At 44.4% G+C, this 19,852-nt stretch overlaps 3 protein-coding genes across 7 annotated transcripts; 1 reads left to right on the top strand and 2 right to left on the bottom strand.

Moving 5' to 3' along the window:
* Positions 1-1,216: 1,216 nt before the first annotated feature.
* Positions 1,217-6,153, bottom strand: LOC112902567 (formin-like protein 10). 3 transcript variants are annotated; one of them, XM_025971688.1, is made up of 8 exons: positions 5,871-6,153; positions 5,522-5,605; positions 5,113-5,301; positions 4,152-4,836; positions 3,601-4,075; positions 3,323-3,522; positions 2,236-2,471; positions 1,217-2,131 (listed from the first exon to the last, which is right to left on the bottom strand). In XM_025971688.1, the coding sequence occupies exons 3-8, from the start codon at positions 5,263-5,265 to the stop codon at positions 1,310-1,312; spliced, it is 2,571 nt and encodes an 856-aa protein (XP_025827473.1). In that variant the 5' UTR covers positions 5,266-5,301; positions 5,522-5,605; positions 5,871-6,153; the 3' UTR covers positions 1,217-1,309. The 3 variants fall into 3 exon arrangements, with proteins under 3 accessions (XP_025827473.1, XP_025827481.1, XP_025827489.1); XM_025971696.1 differs by having other exon boundaries at positions 4,152-4,858; positions 5,113-5,222; positions 5,871-6,152; XM_025971704.1 differs by having other exon boundaries at positions 5,113-5,222; positions 5,871-6,151.
* Positions 6,154-6,354: 201 nt separating this feature from the next.
* On the top strand, positions 6,355-9,455 carry LOC112902594 (CBL-interacting protein kinase 26-like). Of its 3 annotated transcripts, none has more exons than XM_025971729.1 (3): positions 6,355-6,562; positions 6,677-6,755; positions 7,179-9,455. In XM_025971729.1, the coding sequence occupies exon 3, from the start codon at positions 7,503-7,505 to the stop codon at positions 8,880-8,882; it is 1,380 nt and encodes a 459-aa protein (XP_025827514.1). In that variant the 5' UTR covers positions 6,355-6,562; positions 6,677-6,755; positions 7,179-7,502; the 3' UTR covers positions 8,883-9,455. The 3 variants fall into 3 exon arrangements, with proteins under 3 accessions (XP_025827514.1, XP_025827509.1, XP_025827503.1); XM_025971724.1 differs by having other exon boundaries at positions 6,672-6,755; XM_025971718.1 differs by lacking the exon at positions 6,677-6,755 and having other exon boundaries at positions 6,356-6,562.
* Positions 9,456-15,987: 6,532 nt separating this feature from the next.
* LOC112902615 lies at positions 15,988-16,872 on the bottom strand. Its single transcript, XM_025971734.1, has one exon. It carries the CDS (start codon positions 16,612-16,614, stop codon positions 16,339-16,341), a length of 276 nt encoding a protein of 91 aa, XP_025827519.1. The 5' UTR covers positions 16,615-16,872; the 3' UTR covers positions 15,988-16,338.
* Positions 16,873-19,852: the final 2,980 nt, after the last annotated feature.

Genomic DNA, 19,852 nt, shown 5'->3' with positions numbered 1-19,852 from the left:
GACAAGGATGCATCAAATGCAAAGAACGCTGTCTGAATGACACATTAACTATGATATTCATGTAGGTGGATAATTCGGATACTATGAGTCAGTGATATTATGCGTCACTTAATTCATGGAAGTGGCTCTAACAACCCATCTTCCTTACTGTCATGTGGGCCGTCTCTTACTCTCACTTTCTTACTGCCATGTTTAACGCCTGGACAAAGGAAGAAGAGATGGAGATGGAAGAAGATGGTGGGTCCCGCCAGTCATAGAAATACATGGAGAAAGAGCACCGTATATTGATCCAACATAGGGGTATGATGGTATTTTTGCGTGCCCCCTACACTTTGGCCAGCTGACTTGGCGTGCCATGTCGGCAGTTTTGGTAAATAATTAGCTTCGCGTGAAGAGGAGTGGTAAATATGTAGAAGCCAAAATAAGAGTGGCTTTCGAATGAATGCCATCCGTAGGGATGGCAAATAGTTAAATACCCCCTAATTTTAGGGTTAGGGATTATTTTCACGCAATGGCAAAAGGTTTATAGCTTGGATATCAATATTGACAAAAGGACAAGCAACAAATGGCGGCAATAGTTCACAAGACTCCAAGACGGGAGTGATTGAGGATGGCTGGCAAGAGCCACTAAATTTCAGTATGTGGGTGGGTGGGGGTAATGAGGTAGATAAGAAAAGCTTACTAGATTTGAGGAAGAAGGTGGGATGAAATTTGCCAACATCTGAAAGGTTAGTAAGAGGCGGCGGCGACAGTAAGAGGCGGCGGCGCACTTGTCGGTAGGCAACAAAAAATTACCAATAGCCTAGGCGATACATATCAAAAAGCCATGATAAATTGAGGTGAGAATCTAAGGAGGGGAAAACCTAGAGCGGAAAGATGAAGAAATGGTGGGTCCATCACCACCCAAAAGTACTAAATAGGACCCCACAATTCTATGTTAGCTTAAGAAATTATAACATTACACAAAGTTTTGTATCAGTTAGAAAAAAGAGAATATACGATGATATATAAGTAAAGTTATTTATATAAGTTGAGGTTTATTTCCCAGAAGTAGGCTTTTACATGGCTGCATCGTATTATACTGTCTGACGTATGAATAGGGATCAAATTAGTATGATGCAAAACTGGATTTCAAGGATAAAGCATGTGAACAAAGAGATAATCTTATTTTTAGGAATCATATCGTGAAGCTATGAATATCAATCAAGATATGTACGTGAAATCTGTATGTATGCCAAGATATTTCCTCGTCAAAATGGATCTTCTTTACAACGTTTCCTGAAGAATAGAACATCTACAGTATCCATTGTCAATCGTTAGAGTCTGAACTATCTGAATGGTCATCTATAGCAGCAGGGAACTGTTGCTCCTGTTGGATTGACTGGGATGTAGGGATGCCATTGCCATTGCTTCGTGATTTATTTGTACCCTTCTGTGATGCTCCAACTTCCTTGCATGCCTTATCTAGCATCACCAAGAAATCTCTTACAATCACAAACAACCGAAAATCGTCATCTTTAGAGTCATTTCCATGAAAATATCGGATTGTTTTCTTCACTAATGATCTCAACCTCTTCTCTTCTTTCATCAAAAAATTTGTCTCATTATCTGCAAATTCCACAAAGCTTTCGAATGAGTGGCGGAATCCACTCTTTTCTTCTATCATTGCAATCTTACTCAGGATCTCCTTTGATTTCAGCAACTCATGACTGAGGTTCATCACACTGGCAGACAAAGCTTCAGCATCTAGTGCAGCTACCCTCTTGACATTGTCCATCTCTGTACTGAGTCCTGAAACAATCTTAAGGCCACGGCGGGAGTAGTAATCGCCATCTTCTTCAAGAGATCCATTGGCATTGTCATCTGAAGTACTAGTAGATGGACTTGTTCCACTTTCCGTGGCCAACCTTGCTTCACGGATACCTTCAGAGCGGATGATCTCTCGAACAACAAAGTGAAGCAATGTGGTCTTTCCATCGGCACCCTTGACATCCGATAATTTCAGAAGGGTGTCCAGCTTGAATGCATTAGCACCACCATGGAAAGTCCCATCATTCAAACGGTTTCCGGTTTTGAGAACAGCTTCTAGTAACTTCAGAAAAAGGCGGTGCTTTAGTTCCCCACAAGCAGCCTGGCAACAACAAATGCAGTATCAGTAATCTTGTAATGGAAGGTTAGAGTTTTTTTTCTTTTGATGAACTTAAAACAGAAGTCAACTGTTACAAGGTCAATTACCTCCAACTGGAGGAATGAATCCCTGAGACTTGAAGCATCTTCTTGTAAGGAGGACATGAAAAGCAAAGCATTGATCCTTTTGAAAGCAAAAGGTATATCAATTAGTGCTTTCATTACTTGTTCTGCAAGGCCTAGTTGTGAGAAATCCCCGTTATAGAGCCTGAGCTTCTGCTCCTCCTCATCGGTTGGCTTCATTCTCAAGATTGTCTCAAGAAGCACCCTAGGAAGTTCATTCCCTTATGAACAGAAATAGGTGAAAACCATCAGATAATTCGAGGGCACTGCTGAACTAGATCGCAAGCCTATTAAAATTAAATGAAAATGAAATTTCTACATACAAGGGTCCTAAAAAACATCTACGAGGCTGGTGACTCCATGTACTAAGCAAAAAAAAAAACAACCGTCACTGAGAAGCAGAAGAACAACTGGACACTCTCACAAACAAAATACAACTTCAAAAATCACAATATTGAAGCATCTACAGTGGACTATCCAGAAAGAAAAGAAAAGGCATATTCTATCCAGGCTAACTGGATTTGTTTCCGCCTTTCAGATTCATGTAGATGTCAGCAAATACATAGATGTAAAAACAGAATATATATAATGTGAAGCAATTTTCCTTGAGTCCTCCATAAATGAAAGGAACAAAACTAATATACTAAAATAGAATGTCCAACATGATGTAGATTAAAAAACCTGCATGGTATTGACTCAGGCAAAGTTTATTTTGTGTGCGTGAATGGATAATTTAAAAGTTTAATGTCATCTAAGTTTGTGCAAATGTCTTGCATTCTGAGATATATTGAAGGGTTTTTTCTCCTCAATACAATTAAGCAAGCTACACAGGATAATCAATAAAACATTCTTCTGAATAAACTTAAAAAAGTTAGTGACCACCCTACAAGTCATATCATCACAGTTTTCTAAAAAAAAACCTTCACTTGCAAGTGTATTGCCAAATGCAAACTATCATCTAAGTCTGTGCAAATGGCTTGAATTTAGAGATATACTGTAGGGCATTTTTGTAATATAGTTAACCAAGCTACATGGGAAAATTGAGAATAGCTTCTTGTGGATAAACAGATACCTTCAATGAGAGCGTCATGAATTTCTTGTACTCTGACATTCATTGCCTTAAAAACAACTGCCAGGTTGCATGATTTCTTAACATTGAGAAGAGAAATGTTCTGAGAACCAGTATCCGTGGAGGGGAGTTCCTTGTCCTTGAGGATATTTTTGTTGGCAGTGCTATAACCGAACAATTCCTCTATCATGTCCTCGTTCACACTGCAAAATGTTATTGTGAAAAACATGTACAACGCAGACAGAATGCATCAAGAATTTATTTCTAATAGTGATACTTACTGAAAAGAACCAAATTTGATGTCATGCCATGCCATCGAGTGATCAGGATTAGCAAGAACTTTATCCCAATAGAGAGGTCGAAGTTTGGCTCTTGGAGCATTAACTTCGGCTTCAGATGATTCGCTGGTCTGCTCGCCAGTAGATGATCCCTCAGAACGACTTGACTCAACAGGTGACAGCTGAGCAAGTGTTGCTTTTGAACCTTTGGGAGGTCCAGGTGGGGGAGGAGGAGCCTTCTTGATGGGAGGTGGCGGAGGTGGAGGCGGCGGAGGCGGTGGCATTGGTTTAGGAGCATCACTTGTGGCATCGTTCTCTAGTGTTCCTCCAATCACTTGTGAAGCTGATGTGGTGTCAGATGATCCTTTAAAACAGCATGAAAAGCACTGACCCATGCTGACTCCAGCCTTAGAAGGCCCAACCATTTGATCATCCTTGTGAAGTGGACTGGCAGGACAACGAGCATCGGGTGATGAACCTGCAGATAGAGTGTTGCATGTATAGTACAATACGAGGAAATCCATTATAAGTGGACAAAATGGACACTGCCTCACCTGGCACAATAGCCAATTGCATGTGAAGAAGAGGATGGTCATCTCGTTGCTCACTGACAGAGACCTTGCTTTTGTTGCATCCACAGCAGTAGAAAATTAGAAATGCAGCAATGAATGAGAATGCTGCCGTCGGAAGAACTGCAATTAAGACTAATTTAACATAGTTTTTATGCTTCTCCAGTGGTGAAATTGGAGGCACTCCCTGATGTTTCTGTGCAGGTTTATGGTGATGAGGTTGGTTGGGAGGTTCAGTGTTGAGAGAGTCGGAAGGCGTAGATGGTGTTTCTGTAACAGATTGGGGAAACTGAACTTCATCACTGGAGGACATGGATGGAACAAAAGCTGGAGCCATGGAAGGAGCATCTCCAATTGATTGACCAGTCAAATGCCTTCTCGAATAGAAGTTTGAACCAAGTAACAGCTCGTGGCTCTCAAGATAGGTGCCTAGTGCAACACTGGATTCTTGTGGAATGCCCAAACCAAAGTAGTTTGCACGGATACAATCACAGGTAGTAGATAAATTTTCATGGGAAAGAAGTGCTAGAAGCTCCAGAAACAACACAGTCTTCAAAACAATCTCTGACAAATGACTCAACAGTTCATCTGAAGCAAATGACATTACATTGCCCAATATTTCCTCCGCACCAACCATGTCCCTTAAGCAAATTGACCATATTTTGTCAACCTGCATTCATCCATGAACCAGCCTACATAGTAAGTATACCTTTACTGATGCCTCCATTTTTCACGAAGAGCCATGTGTAATAGCAAAAGCTAACCAAACAAAAGTTCACAGGTAGCTGGTCAGCTACTAAGTTAAAAGAACGAATTTTTCAGAATAACACAAAAGGAACTCATAATGCAAATTTCATGCCAGATCTTGAGTGCCAGGAAAGCATGCATGTCATGAACCAATCAATACTGTCTAATGCTGCGAAGAAAAAGTGTCTGGATGGCTTACCAGATCCCCATTCAAAAGTGGCGATGGAAGAGAAGAATGGTGCCTCCACTGCAGCAAGAAGCGCTCCCAGTCTTCCTCCGCCTGTACTCCTCCTGACAGCTTGATCAATGCTGCAGCCGCCACAAATAGCAACACAAATCTTAAGCTCCTCATCACTTATTGCATCCTACGAGCTCATCCTTCCTCTTCCTTTCCTCCACCAAGAAAAAGAAAAAGATGAAGCCTTTTCCGGTCTCTGTGGAGTGTAACAGAAGAAGATTCTTTGGCTGCCGAACTAGCTAGATTTGTTCTAAGAGAAGGCCTGGGGTCTGTGAGGTATGCTAGTATGAACTGTCTAGAAGAGTCAAATCCTACTGCATTGTTTAGCAACAAAGAATAGTGAGCTGAAATCAAGGTCGCAGATGCTTACTTGAGAATAGTTAGGTCGGATGGCACAAGGAGTCGGCCAGTGGTAGAAGGAAATGTTGACTTGGGCACGCGCACCTGCATCTGCCTGCACCAAAGAAAAACATTTTTTATGCCGTGGTCAGCATCTTTAGGAGTCTGGACTATTGGGCGGCACAGATTCAGATTCAAATGCATTCTGCTCGTCATGACTCTAGCTGTTGCTTGATTGCTTCGTTTTTCTTGATCTTGCCAAACACCATAAAAAAATTGTCTTCCTGGTGAGGCTACTCCGGTGGAGCCAAGCCATGGCCACAAAGAGCATAGAAAACTGTAGCTTGCAAGCGGGAAAGCCAAGGAGGCGTGTCCCGTACTTGTCTCCCGCCAAGACGCGCGCAGGAAGGGGAAGCGTCGGAAGGCGAGTCGAGTGGCGTGGGCGGGCGGCCACTCACACGCCTCGCGCCTGACGTCTCTCTCCACACGGTCGGCGCCTCCGCAAGGCAAGAGCAACCTGCCCCGCGCGCTGGCCGCTCGGGGCTTCGGCTTGACCGCTTGAGGCTTCGCGCCCCCACCCCGCGTGCGTGTTGCCTCCCTGAACTTGCCATCCTCGCCGCCGGCGATGGCCGCCCGCCGCCGACCTCACCGCGACGCACCGCTGCATCACAAGAAGGGGAAAAAAAAGAAGAGAAGAAAAATGCAAAGCAGTGTGGGCCGTTGGCCCGTTGGGTCTTCGAAGCAATTTCCTCGTTTAGCCGCAGGTGGGCTGGTGGGGCCTACTGACTTAGCTGAGCTGAGTTGCCATCACCGCATCTGGGCATGTGACATGTGCTATGTGAGCAAGTGATTTAGACGCGGAAAGGAGATGCCGGATGCGATGCTGCTGACACAGAAAGAAGAAGAGAAGCCGAACAAAAAGAAAAGGACGGCTCTTGCCAAGGGTCAAACGCCGAAGCGGGGTGAGTTGCTGCCCCGTCTTCGATTCGATCCTCGCGCAAGATCGAGCGTCCTCGGCTGGGGCTTGCAGTACCCGGGATCCGTCGCTTCGCGTCCATCGGGTCTCGAGCAGGTGACGATTGCCTTGCTGCTTGTTGCTCTTGGTTTGCGTACATGAGGAGATCTGCTTCTTGGAGTGTTCCTGGTTGTTTAAGGGCTTGATTGTACTGCTTGGTGGTTAGTTTAGGACCTCCAGGGTTGCTGCTTGGTGTTGCGGGGAAGTAGATTTCGGGATGCTTTCCGATTTGGCGTTCAGCCGTTCAGGGGTAAGAGAATTCTGTGTCGGCCCCGCTTGAGGATTCTTCCTAATGTGATTGTGCTCCGATTGGGATTTTGATGACTTAATTCTGTTAGATTGTGCTAAAATCTTTGTCGGAGACTTGGAGCAACCTGAAACCTTAGAATTGCTGCGAGGTACGCCTCATTTTAGACTATGCATGCTATGCTTTAGCTATTATAGGGCAAGGAGTGAATGATGCCTTCCACTCTCCCCAGTAATGCTGGGTGGACATTCAAAATCACAATGGAACAGGAAAATCATTTATTGGGGAGCTAACGTAGTACTCTTTTAGAGTTCTGAGTCCACCTTGACATTTATAGTAGCTGCTGATCCCCATTTGAGTCACTAGTTGTTGGTTCCATCTGTATCACATGTTTGCCCTAATTAGATTTTTTTTCTCTACATGCAGTTTTCAGCTGATCGCAGCAGGAAATATCTGACTTGGAAGAGCACCGTTGTGTAACTGAGCACCACAAAGTATTGTCGGTCTGTTTTGAGTTATCCTATTAAGTTCCTTTTAGAGTGCTGGCTGCATACTGGTACAATATTTTCCCCCATGTTTTGGGCCACGGAAGGTTAAAGATTTTTCTATCTTGTAAGACAGTAAGCCACAACCTTCTTGATCATAGTCTGTGCCCATTTACCCTTATCTATAAATAGGACGTTCTAAAAGAAGGGCAGTGGGCTTTGTACAGTCTGTTTGTTTCTCTCTCACTATATATAGACTCATATAATGGACGAGAGGAGGAATATCTTGATGGACCGTTATGAAATTGGGAGGCAGTTAGGACAAGGGAACTTTGCTAAGGTATATTATGCTCGAAATCTTATTAGCGGGCAGGCTGTTGCAATAAAGATAATTGATAAGGACAAGGTCACGAGGGTTGGGCTAATAGTGCAGATAAAGAGGGAGATTTCAATAATGAGATTGGTAAGACATCCAAATGTTCTGCAACTTTTTGAGGTAATGGCTAGCAGGAGCAAAATTTACTTTGTTTTGGAGTATGCTAAAGGTGGCGAGCTGTTCAACAAAATATCCAAGGGAAAGTTCAGTGAGGATGTTGCAAGGAGATATTTCCACCAACTGATCAGTGCGGTGGACTACTGCCACAGCCGAGGTGTTTACCATCGTGATCTGAAGCCAGAAAACCTACTCCTAGATGATAATGAGAACCTAAAAGTCTCGGATTTTGGCCTAAGTGCCCTAGCTGAATCCAAGAGACATGATGGCCTCCTCCATACCACCTGTGGGACTCCAGCTTATGTTGCTCCTGAAGTGCTTAGTAGGAGAGGCTACGATGGCTCCAAGGCTGACATATGGTCTTGTGGAGTAATTCTTTTTGTGCTTGTGGCTGGTTACCTTCCATTCCATGACCCAAATCTTATAGAGATGTATAGGAAGATTTCCAAAGCAGAGTACAGATGCCCTCGTTCCTTCTCTACTGAACTGAAGGACCTGCTTTTTAGAATGCTTGATCCAGATCCAAGTACTAGAATTTCTATTTCAAGAATAAAGAGAAGCACCTGGTACAGGAAACCCTTTCAGTTAAATGTTCCAATGATGAAGCATGAATCAGCAAGGGACAAGGTGTGTAATGGTGAAGCCACAACCTCTAACTCAATAGAATGCAGTAATTCGGAGGAAAATCAAGGGCCATCAAGCCTACCTAACCTGAATGCATTTGACATCATTTCCCTTTCAACTGGATTTGACCTGTCCAATTTATTTGAAGAAAGATATGGCCGGAGGGAAGAGAGATTTACCACTAGGCAGCCAGCAGAGACGGTTTTTGGTAAGCTAAAGGAACTGGCTGAGAGGTTAAAGCTCAAAATTAAGAAGAATGGAAATGGAGTTTTGAAACTGGCTGCACCAAAAGAAGGAATAAAGGGATTTCTTGAGCTCGATGCGGAGATTTTTGAGCTTGCTCCATCTTTCCTTTTGGTTGAATTGAAGAAGACCAATGGGGACACTATAGAGTATCAAAAGCTCGTGAAAGATGAAATAAGGCCTGCACTCAAGGATATGGTCTGGGCATGGCAAAGCGATCGGCACCGGCAGCATGAGCAAATTATGCAAGAAGAGCAGCAGCCACCTTTGCCACCACAGCGGTAGTCACCTTTGCCATCACAGTAGCCACACCCACAGGACTGATTGTGGAGCTCCTTGATAGCACAAAATCCAGGGAACAAGCTGCAACAATCGTTGGAGTCAGAAGGTGAAATGTGCTCTCGGACCATTGTTGCTGCCACATGAACCACACAACCAGTTGAAACTAAGCATCATCAGGTTACCACCACATCAGCTGCAGGACTACCTACAACGGTCAGACTCATGATTCATCGACATACATGTGATAGGATGTTCAGGTTACCCTGTTCTAGGATCTACGTTGCCTACCATTTGGCATTTGCCCTTTTATATAGCTCCCTTTGAATCCCTTTATTTCTTGTATATCAGACTATCAGTATATGCCGTGTTCGCTACAAATGTAGGATCACTATACTTGGCTTCAATTTTTTTTGAAAACCTGTTTGTGCTACAGAATTTTGTACTCAGTGTAAGTATAAAAGTTGATTAATCACAAAGGGATCTTGACATGTAACCACTGTCACATTTAACCCTGGATGGTTGATGTAGAAGGGTTAGGAAATAGCCTATGAATGTGATAGGTTTAACATCTTAGCATCTGGTCTCTTCATATGTGGTATGAGAAAACACCCGCACAGGATTTCTGGATATGAACCACAACAAATTGCATGTTGGGATGCGGAAATTATGATTTGGGGTCACCGTTTGGCTATTCGTTGCTTATTTCGAATGTTAATTCATCAGTTGACATCTGCGCCGGTTCCTAGTCTGGGGACCTCGGCGTCTCTCTGAACATGCTCAAGGTGCCGGCCTTGCCGGATCCTGGAGTATTCTGCACCATGAACTCTGCTTGTGCGAAAATGCCAATTTTTCCCATTCTGCCTGAGCTCTTTGTGGCGCTCGTTTGAAAACATTTTGGTAAGGCTCTTCTCAACTCCCCTGGCTGACTGCTTATCCCAGCCGGCCAGCCGAATTCGTGTTTCACTGTCTCCATTCCTATGACGAAGGCGAAAACGCCCTGAACTCCGCCCGATCCCAACTCAACTCCCAAACGGCAGAAACGGAACCTTGGGTTTGCGTGGTCAAAGCTCCAAATCGGCAGTAGTACATCAGTACAGCATCGACAAGGCCAGCGTGCGATGGTAGCGTGCAGCAGCCAGCAGCAGGTACTGAGACTACTGACTTCCTGTGACGCTGTGAGATGCATTGTGCAGTACAGTTTGTAGCAGTACACCTATGAGATGCAAGGAGATGATAGCAGCAGCCGTAGTAGTACAAGGTTGGTAGTAGTACAGATTAGGGGGGGCGAGCAGAGTCTGCTGAACTCGGCCAAAGCCTGGAGCGTGCAGTACGCGTCGGTGCCGATCGATGCTCCTCCCAGCACGCGTTATATTGCCTCGCCACACGCGGCTGGAACCTGGAAGCGTGACCAGTGCGCAGAAAAGAGAAGGGGCGCAAAGGCATCATTGAGTGCAGCGTTGATGAGCCGGCGAGGTCCGGCGGCCGCCGGCCATTTCCCGGCCGCGGCTCACCGGCGCTGCACCCAATTACGCCCTTGCTCTCTCTGGCCGGCGACGGCGAGTCCCTCGTAGCCGTGCAGGCAGGCATCCCTCAATGATCAGGTACTCTGCCGGAACGCCTGCTCGCTGAGGTTGTGAGCCAGCAATCAGAGCCATGTCTCTGTCCCGCCCTATCCCGATCTGCCTTCCTTGCAAGCAATTCTTTTTTTTAGAATTAGTAGCACATTGTATTCGTTTATTGCAGATTGCAACGGTGATTATGGATACCAGCACATCTGAATCCAGTCTTTGTTTTACACTTTTTTTTAAGGCGAACGGACTGGTTTAGTTTAGGCGACACTCTTGCAAGATCTGGTTCGTTGTTGCCTTCTGAATTTGCGCTATTTTCAGTTCAGAACTAGTGAGGTGACCTGCGCAAATAGCGCGGCTAGCTAGTCTTTTTTCCAATCTTTATATTTTTTCAAATGGTGTAGTTTTTCAGATGATCTAAACTGAGAGATCATCTATATTTTCTACACCAATTATATCTCGTGAAATAATTTTTGAATATACATCCAGAAGAAAATTGAATCTTCTATATAAATATATATTTTTATATTTTCATAACGCCTCAAGCTTATATTATATTAAAATATTTTTTCCATAAATATTATTTTAGTTTTTGACTTGTGATGCACTTTTTACTTGTCACTGTGCATGAAAAATTATAGAAGATTTCAATAACTATTCAATGTATACCAGCAGAAGTAAATAATTTTCTTTATTTTCTTTATTCTCTAATATCTAATTCCTAAAGCTCCATGCATATATACATCCATATTTTCTTACTGTTGTTGCATCTTTTTTCCATCACGTGCCGCGTACGTAGTTTACAAATTCACTATTGCAGCTTATAAAGTACAATTTTCTCCTATATATTTACCATCCTCAATGATCCTCGTCACCCTCTCATAATTTGACTCGTGTTAACTTTTTTCTCACCTTTCTTTTGATCATAGTTGTTCCATATAAGTTACTGCTATTAAGTTGTGCTTCTCGATGGTGGTTTCACTTATTTTTTATGGTTGTTGTCATGGTGCCTGATCTATTTATTTCGTAAAGTTCCAGCTCTTTTTAAAAATATTTTACCATTGACTTCATTAGTGTAACCATTCTTTTTGACCGAAGCTTTTTTTAAACAAAAAATTGGTAAAGCACCTTCTTAATGATAATTTTGGTAATTCTAAGAATATTTTAGATTATGAGGAGGAAGGAGAAGTAGGTGAAACTACATTTTTTTTTGCTTTCTCCTCTCTATTTCTAACAATATGATGAAGGGCATGTCAAGACTCGATGAATGTTATAGTCAAACCACTATTCAGCTATGGATCCATGAATATTGATATATAATGTTTAATGTTTGTTTGTTGTAGCTTGACCAGAGGGATAGCTGTGTATCTTCCTAGCGATTTTCAAATTAAAATTATAGTAAATATGAAAAGTGACGTAGTTGGTGTCAGACCCGGGGCCACGGTGTACATAACGTAGTTTAAATAGACTTAAGAGATAAAGCCCGTCTTATCTCTTATTTATCTCATTTATCTCTTATTTATCCCGTATGGATAGGAGATAAAGCTAGTCGGTACAGAATGAATCTACTCGAGTTGTATTCGGTTACGATTCCTTATCTAGTATTGGACTAGAATCCTTGTAACTTTGACCTCCCGGATATATAAGGGGGGCAGGGACCCATTCAAAACAGATCATCAAGATCATTCTACACCCAAAGAAATACAAACCACCACACATGACGTAGGGTATTACGCGCTCGCGGCCCGAACCTGTCTAAAATCTTGTGTTCCTTGCACCTTCGAGTTCCTGATCTCGGCGTCTCCTCACCTAAACTTACCACCTCGGGTATATCCCTCGGTGGGCAACCGGTAAAACACCGACAGCTGGCGCGCCAGGTGGGGAGCTCATCGAAGATCCACCGACGAACTTGATGGCATCTTTCCAGTTCACCAGAAGGCCGTGCTGGCGCCCACCGTGGGGCACCTCGACTTCGCGAGGACGATCGGCGGCCTGCCGACGACTACTTCGACTACTCGCCTCGACTTGAAAACTAGTCGAAATCGATTCCGACTAGTTGAGCTTCATCAACAAATCATCACAGCTCCATCAACGAGCTCCACGGCTTCATCGATATTCGTCCACGAATCAAGCTAAGTGACTTATACCTTTTCCGACTTGTTCTTCACAGGATCGGCTACATTTTTGGGTACGCTTCTCGACGGGCATGAAACCCTCGGGGGCTACACCATGATTGGCTACCTTTTTAGGTACGCCTCTCGACAGTTATGAAACCCTCGGGGCTACACCATGATCGACTACGTATCTGTGTACGTCTCTCGACAAGCATGAATCCCTCCAGAGCTACACTTCGTCGACTACTTTTGTGCACGGCGCATCCTCTTTGTAGCATGACGACTACTTTTTACTTGTTGTCTCCTCTTAACGGTCGCTAATCTACTTGAGTAGCACATACCTTAATCCGTGAAACCTCGGCTTTTTTATCACACCTAACGACTCTACGCGTACACGAGACAAAGATCTCATACACGCTATGAGCAACGGCTAAAACAGTACCAGGTGCTTAAACGTAACAGGTGGACTGCTCGGGAGATTTAAATAGCCTAAAAAAGAGCTCGACACAGCAATTTTTACACCGAATAAATTTTGGTGTCTTCACATTATTACTGAGTACTACTCGGTATCTTCGCATTATGCTACATAATGTATGCATTATCCTTTTTCAGATCAAGCTTCGGCAACAACCCTCCAGGCAGCACGGCGTGCCATCACAGTTCCGCTAGTTCCCAGACTCGGTGGCTGGGCGATGCACACTACTCGACATTGCTCCTTCGGCTCTCCTGGCTCGTAAACTCGGGGGCTGGACGCCGCAAAACTAATCGAAGATGACTCATATGAAGACTGAGAGTGCAGAAGAAACTCTAAGTAACCGCGCGGTTAAATAAACCAGCGAGAGGCTTAATTTCACTATGGAGAAGGCGAAGAGTTTTTTTCGGGATTTCAGAGTAACACCAATACCACGATTCTTGGATATTTTTTCCGAAACCTGGGAGATTTGGGTTCAAGGCTTGGGGGCTGCGGGGTATGTAGCATCGACTACTTATTTTTTTCAAATTTATTTGAAGAGTAAGTAAGGAAGACTCAAGACTAATGCGATCCTCAGCCTGATTCTCCAATTCAACCTAAGGCTCGGGGGCTACTCCATATGGAGTGCGATTTTTCAATCGCACACCATACCAAAGAAATAATTCGGGGCATGAGCACCTCATAACTTCGATGCAGCCAAGTAAGTACTCGAAGAAGAACTTCAAGACGGAGCCTCAAAAGAAGCCGAAGGCTACTTCAGAAGTACTCGAGAAGTCTGCAGTACTCAGCTACGAAGTGCTCGAGGGCTTGTCAAACCCGGGGCCACGGGACTGTGTACATAACGTAGTTTAAATAGGCTTAAGAGATAAAGCCCGTCTTATCTATTATTTATCTCATTTATCTCTTATTTATCCCGTATGGATAGGAGATAAAGCTAGTCGGTACAGAATGAATCTACTCGAGTTGTATTCGGTTACGATTCCTTATCTAGTATTGGACTAGGATCCTTATAACCCTGACCTCCCGGATATATAAGGGGGGCAGGGACCCATTCAAAACAGATCATCAAGATCACTCTACACCCAAGGAAATACAAACCACCACACAGGACGTAGGGTATTACGCGCTCGCGGCCCGAACCTATCTAAAATCTTGTGTTCCTTGCACCTTCGAGTTTCTGATCTCGGCGTCTCCTCACCTAAACTTACCATCTCGGGTATATTCCTCGGTGGGCAGCCGGTAAAACACCGACAGTTGGTGTGCTCTGCATTGCCGGGCAATTGCTCTAGCAAGCCGTACGCATATGCAGTCATTGTAATAGTTAACTGGTTATAAAAGCAACAAAATAAGCCGTACCAATAGTGGCACTAATATGAAAAATTTAGATACCTCTATTCTTTATTTAAGTAATTTGCTTCCAAATATCCATGGAAACTTAAATACCATTTTTATAACTGTTCTTGTAATTTAGTGTTTGTACACATGCTAATTTATGGAATTTTTATTTTTATTTCCTTCCAAATTCACACAAAATAATACAATTTTTTTATTATTATAATTTCAATCTATAATATATATTGATTATATTTATCTAAAATTTTGAATTAAACTAAACCATTAGGTTATTATCAAAATCAATTTTGTATATATTTTTCTATTAGCGTGGGGATTCAAGCCACACTTTCAAAAATAGTTTGAATAAATTAATTTTACATAGTCTATTTACATGTGTAATTTGCTTGCCAACTCAATATAAATCAATCTATCTATTTTTATTATTTTATTTTCAAATTTAGTTCTTTATTAATTATATTTGACACATACTTTCTATTTACTTAGCTATTTTCCTTCCTAATTTTCTTCTTTATTCTTAAATTTTAAATTTATCTATTTATTAGTCATATCCAATATGAACACTTTGGTTAATTGCTAATTTCTTTAAATTTTGAATTTAGAATTAAGCTATGTACGAATTGTGTTTAACATATACTCTCTTATCAAGTGCTAATTTTCTTATTTCTTAAATTTTAAATTTAAATATATACTAATCTTATTTGACATGTACTCTTTGGTTAAGTTCTACTTTTAAATTTCAAATTTAGATATTTATTTATCGTATTTAACATGGACTCTTTGGTCATATCCTATTTTTTCTATTTTAAAATTTTAAAATTAGCTATTTACTAATCATATTCGGTACAAACTCTTGAGCTAGTTTGGACCGTTAGATCTTCATCTAATCTAACTTTACAAATCCTTCCCTTTATTACTACGTGCTTTGCTCGGGATAGATACAAATATGTGCAACGTTCTTCCGGAAGTGGCGTGCTCAACTTTTTAAAATCGATATAGGAGGATCAAAGATTTATAGTAGCTAGTTTAATTTTGTAGCCGTTAGTGATGGCAATCAACGGCCACCCTCCCCTTGAGCCTTGGTTTCCCTCCTTTAATCAACGGCCACCCTCCCCTTGAGCCTTGGTTTCCCTCCTTTCACCTAGTGTAGTATGCATGCTCTGATCCCGATAGCAGCCTTGCCAGGCAGCTGTATGGGCAGCAGGGCCATACAGCGAGCAACTACATTTTACCCACACATGCCGACGACCAAGAATGCAGCACGAAACATACACACCTAACAGAGCCATAATCGGATAAGCTGCTTTTTTTATTTCGAGTTTAGCTATTTACAAATCGTATTCGGCATGAACTCGGCATGGACTCTTTGGTCATATCCTTATTTTTATAATTTTTCAATTTTGAAAATAATTGTATTTGATATTCTTGAATTAGTTTTAAATTGAATAGAATTAGTTTAGACCGCAAGATCTTCGTAAAATCCAACGATGCAAATTTTTTTAAAAGATTAACATGTTTTTTAGAATAATATATTTTAGAATAACATAGAAATTTCTGGTATGGTGTCTTGTTTTAACACTTACCACTGGATTCGATTCACAGGTCCCAAATGAATACTAGTATTTTTTTTTTAATCAATCCTACATGAGCTACGTCTTCTGAACCCAAAGCGTCGACGCCGGTCAGTTGGGGCCCCAGCACACGAGGTGGCAAGCCTTGTATTCGTTTATTGTAGCATATCTGAATTAGTAGCACATCTGAATTAGTAGCTACATCTTCTGAACCCAAACACGAGCATTCACTTGATCACATCGCCCTCTCATCTGCCAATGCACACGGATGGATAGATCGATGATGGGTGGGAGCAACACACGGGGAGGAGACCGCTAGAGAAAGAAAGAAGCCAGAGAAGCTACAGGGGAACAAGAAGCGTCGGCCGGCGTCGACGCCGGTCAGTTGGGGCCCCAGCACACGAGGTGGTAGGCCTTGCGCATCCTGGCGTCCGCCGCCGCCGGCCGGCCCGCGCCCGCTCGGGGCAGCTCGGCCGCCGCGGAGCTCGAGAGCGCGGCGCGGATCCGGGGCGCGGCGGCGCGGTGGTAGAGCGAGCGCAGCGCGTAGTCCCAGCGGCACAGGCCCGCCTGGTCCTTGAGCGCCTCTACCGCGCCCATGCTCGCCGCCACCACCAGCGACGGCGCCTTCACGCTCGCCGCCGCCGCCGCCGCCGCCATCTCTGCCGTCGCGCGCTTATCCTACTGGGTACTGACCCCGAGTGGTTCTTGATCTCTCCGGGATGGGCCTGCGGCCTGCGGGTGACAGGCGGGGAGCGTGCAGGGAGGGCGTTTTATACGCGGCCCGGCGGCAATCCGGCGGAGAAACGGAGGTGGGTGGAGGGGGAAACAGGGAGCGCGTCGCCGGTTTTGGACTCCAACGGGAGGCGCTCACGCTCGCCCCGTTTCCAAGGAAGCAGGGCGGTGGCATGGTGCATGCATGCTGCCAAACTGCCGAGGCGTCGCGGCACGAGGAAGGGGAACTTAAAAATTGTACACTCTTAGTTTTTTCTTCGTTTTCTTTTGAATCGCGCTCCTTAGTTTTTTTTTTGCGAGGCACTCCTTAGTTTTTATTTTTGTACGTTATTAGTTTTTCTTTTGCCAATTCTGTATTTGCCATTATATAGATGTCCCAGTGACATGTGAGGAAGAGGAACATCCGTTATTGACAGCGGCAAATAATAGACTGTGCAGAATTGCTATGGCAGTAAAGAAATTTTCGATTTTCTCTTCTCCCTTTATTTGTAGTAAAGAAATTTTCCATTTTCTCTTCCCCTTTATTTGTAGTGGTGAAGCGTGTTGTGCGAGTGATCCACGAGTGTTGAGCTCAGTGCACTCTCTTAGAAGGAAACTCTGAATTTCCTGTTAATTGGGCAAAGTCCAAGAATTACAAGGCTGACTTACATTTCATATTTCGCTCTTTGTGTATATATTTTCCTATGCGCAAGTATATTTTTACATTTTAGGGGACAGCGCGAGGCTTTGTATTGATTATCTTGCATTAGAGCGCTTAAAGTGTTAGTATTTGTAGGCCATTCTCAATGTAAGTTCATATAAGTTTTATTCTCATTAAATGAGATGCTACATAGGCAAAAGTGATAACATGATATTTTGTGAGGAAAGAGAAGAATAGAATTTTATGGTGATAAGATTTGGTGCACACAGTTACCAAGAGCTATGAAATTAGAATAAAACTCCGTCGAGGATTTAAGTTTCATTTACTCATATTCATCAATTTCTATTAGTCATATGACACATTTAGTGGCAACACCAGTCAACAATTAAATGCGAGATGTAGACATCAAAGGCTCCCAGACGAGCGGGCTTCCGATTAAACCACCGTCACGCTAAATGTTGTCGAAGCTTGAGCATCATCCAGGTATCTACCTCTTGGAGCCATTTCCAAAATTATGATGCCCCTCCATAATTACAACTGAAGAAATCCTTTCTCCCCGAGATATTTTGCCCGTAGTAGCCTGCAGCATACACCCCAAGTAGTTCCCGTCCCGGTTCAGTTCTACCGCAGCGTCAAGGACAGCGCACTGGCCACGAGCCCGGGTTCACGCCACGCCGCATCTTCGCGCGCACCACTCGTCCAGACACCACCTCCCCTTCCGGAGCCGTCTCGATCCTTCGCCTCCCCGAGCCCCACGCCCATGAATGGCCGCCCCTCCCCGTCCCGGTCCCTGATCGCGACCACCCGGCGGCGATCCACCACATCCCCACCGGATCCTCCGCCCGTCAGTGACCGGCGACCCCGCGGCTCGTGGAAAAAAACGCCGCGACCGCCGCCGAGATCGGTGTCAACCCACGCGATAGGCTATCGATCGCTCGCCGATCACTGATTAATTGGAGTAATTGCTTGATCCCGACGGCCCGACCTGCTCCGGAGCAAGCGACGCCGCGCCGAGCTTTCGAGACTTTGTCCGCGCCGTGACGCCGAAGACGGGAGTGAAAAAAAATCGGGAGATATTTCTGGCCGCTCGTTCGGCGGCAGCCTCTCGTCGATCCCGCGGCGCGATATTTTTTTTCTTTTGATAAGAACGCGGCGCGATATTTGTTACCGCTTATCCCCAGCTGCCGCGCCGGGCCCTCCGCTGGAGTCTGGACACGTCACGTCTTCGCTGGCAGGCTCGCCGCCGGCTCCTCGCCGCTATATATAAGTGGCCGGCCTGGTGGGTGCTGGTGAGTAGAGTTAGCTGCTAACGGCATGATTTGTTTGTAGCAGAAGCCGAGAGCCGAGAGGTGCTACGGTGGCGCAGCAGCTGCGGCAGGAGCCATGAGCGGCGGCGGCGGCCGGGAGAGCAGGTGGCCGGAGCTCGCGGCCCTCCGGCGCGCGCTGACGGCGCGCGACGCCGGCGTGGCGGCGGGGCGGCAGCAGCAGCCGCAGCCGGGGCGGCGCGGCGGGCGCGAGGACCACGGCAAGACGGCCAAGGTGATGCACCTGCTGCTCTGGGGGCCCAAGTGATGCTACGCTCTCTCTGCTCGGTCGGCGAGCTCCCGCGGCGTTCCGGCGTGCTTCCGGCGGCCGGATCTGTACTGTGCTGTACCATAGTACTACCACCACCACTGGTTGTTGCTTGCTGCTGTTGTCTTGCACCACTCTGCTGTTTGCTCGACTGCTCGTCGTCGTCGCGTCGGTCAGTTTGGGTCTGAGCTGCTGGAAGCCATAGCTAAGAGCTTTCTGTAAATAGCAAGTCCCAGAGTGGTGTTTGGAGCAGCAGAGTATCCCTGTAATCTAAGAACACGTACTTGTGTGTGTGAAATTTAAGTTACCTGCGCGTTTTGTGAGTACTCATCCAGATCACTAATTTCCCCTTCGGGTTTTGTTCGTGAATTGCTAGTTGAAAGTCAGGATCTTGAAAGTCAATTGCTAGTTGAAAGTCAGGATCGGCAAGGTTAGCGCTTCTGCTACAAATTTTGCCGAAACCTGATGCTACGACCTCATTTGTACTCATTTCCCTTTGTGCGTTTTGTATGCGGATTGCTGGTTGAAAGTCAAGATCTTGAAACTGACAAGAGAGTTTGGGTGCTTTGCTTCTTCGTAGCATGGATCTTGGATCCACCTAATTCCTTGTAGGCTGGCTTAGCTAGTTTTGCCTAAAAGAATCTTGAAAAGGGAAAGTGAACAGAAAAAGAAAGGAATTTAAATACTTAGAAAAAGGTAGAGAAAAGGGAAAGTGAACAGAAAAGGACTTCAATTGTACTGGATGATAAGTGGGAACTACTAAAAGTGATGCTTAAAGAAGAACGATCATTGTGATCACAGTAGCACACTCCACGTGAGATTACTGGATGATAAATCGTTCTGTATTCTTCTTCAATTAAAAAGAAAAAAAATGCTGCTGACAACTCGGCACATGAAACCGAAGAAAAAAAGAGAGAAGGTAAAACAGTTTAGTTAGTACAAGATGTGCTA

Source organism: Panicum hallii, chromosome 1, assembly GCF_002211085.1.
Source record: "Panicum hallii strain FIL2 chromosome 1, PHallii_v3.1, whole genome shotgun sequence".
NCBI classification, from domain to species: Eukaryota; Viridiplantae; Streptophyta; class Magnoliopsida; order Poales; family Poaceae; genus Panicum; species Panicum hallii.
The sequence above is the reverse complement of the archived record's forward strand: the minus strand, read 5'-3'. Positions and strand labels throughout refer to the sequence as shown.

Excerpts from the sequence above, each read along its gene's own strand:
- LOC112902567 (XM_025971688.1), bottom strand. The coding sequence starts at position 5,265 with ATGAGGAGCTTAAGATTTGTGTTGCTATTTGTGGCGGCTGCAGCATTG. Across the intron at positions 4,837-5,112 it reads CACTTTTGAATGGGGATCTG|GTTGACAAAATATGGTCAAT; the intron begins GTAAGCCATCCA and ends GGATGAATGCAG. Across the intron at positions 2,132-2,235 it reads ATTCATTCCTCCAGTTGGAG|GCTGCTTGTGGGGAACTAAA; the intron begins GTAATTGACCTT and ends TGTTGTTGCCAG.
- LOC112902594 (XM_025971729.1), top strand. The coding sequence starts at position 7,503 with ATGGACGAGAGGAGGAATATCTTGATGGACCGTTATGAAATTGGGAGG.
- LOC112902615 (XM_025971734.1), bottom strand. The coding sequence starts at position 16,614 with ATGGCGGCGGCGGCGGCGGCGGCGAGCGTGAAGGCGCCGTCGCTGGTG.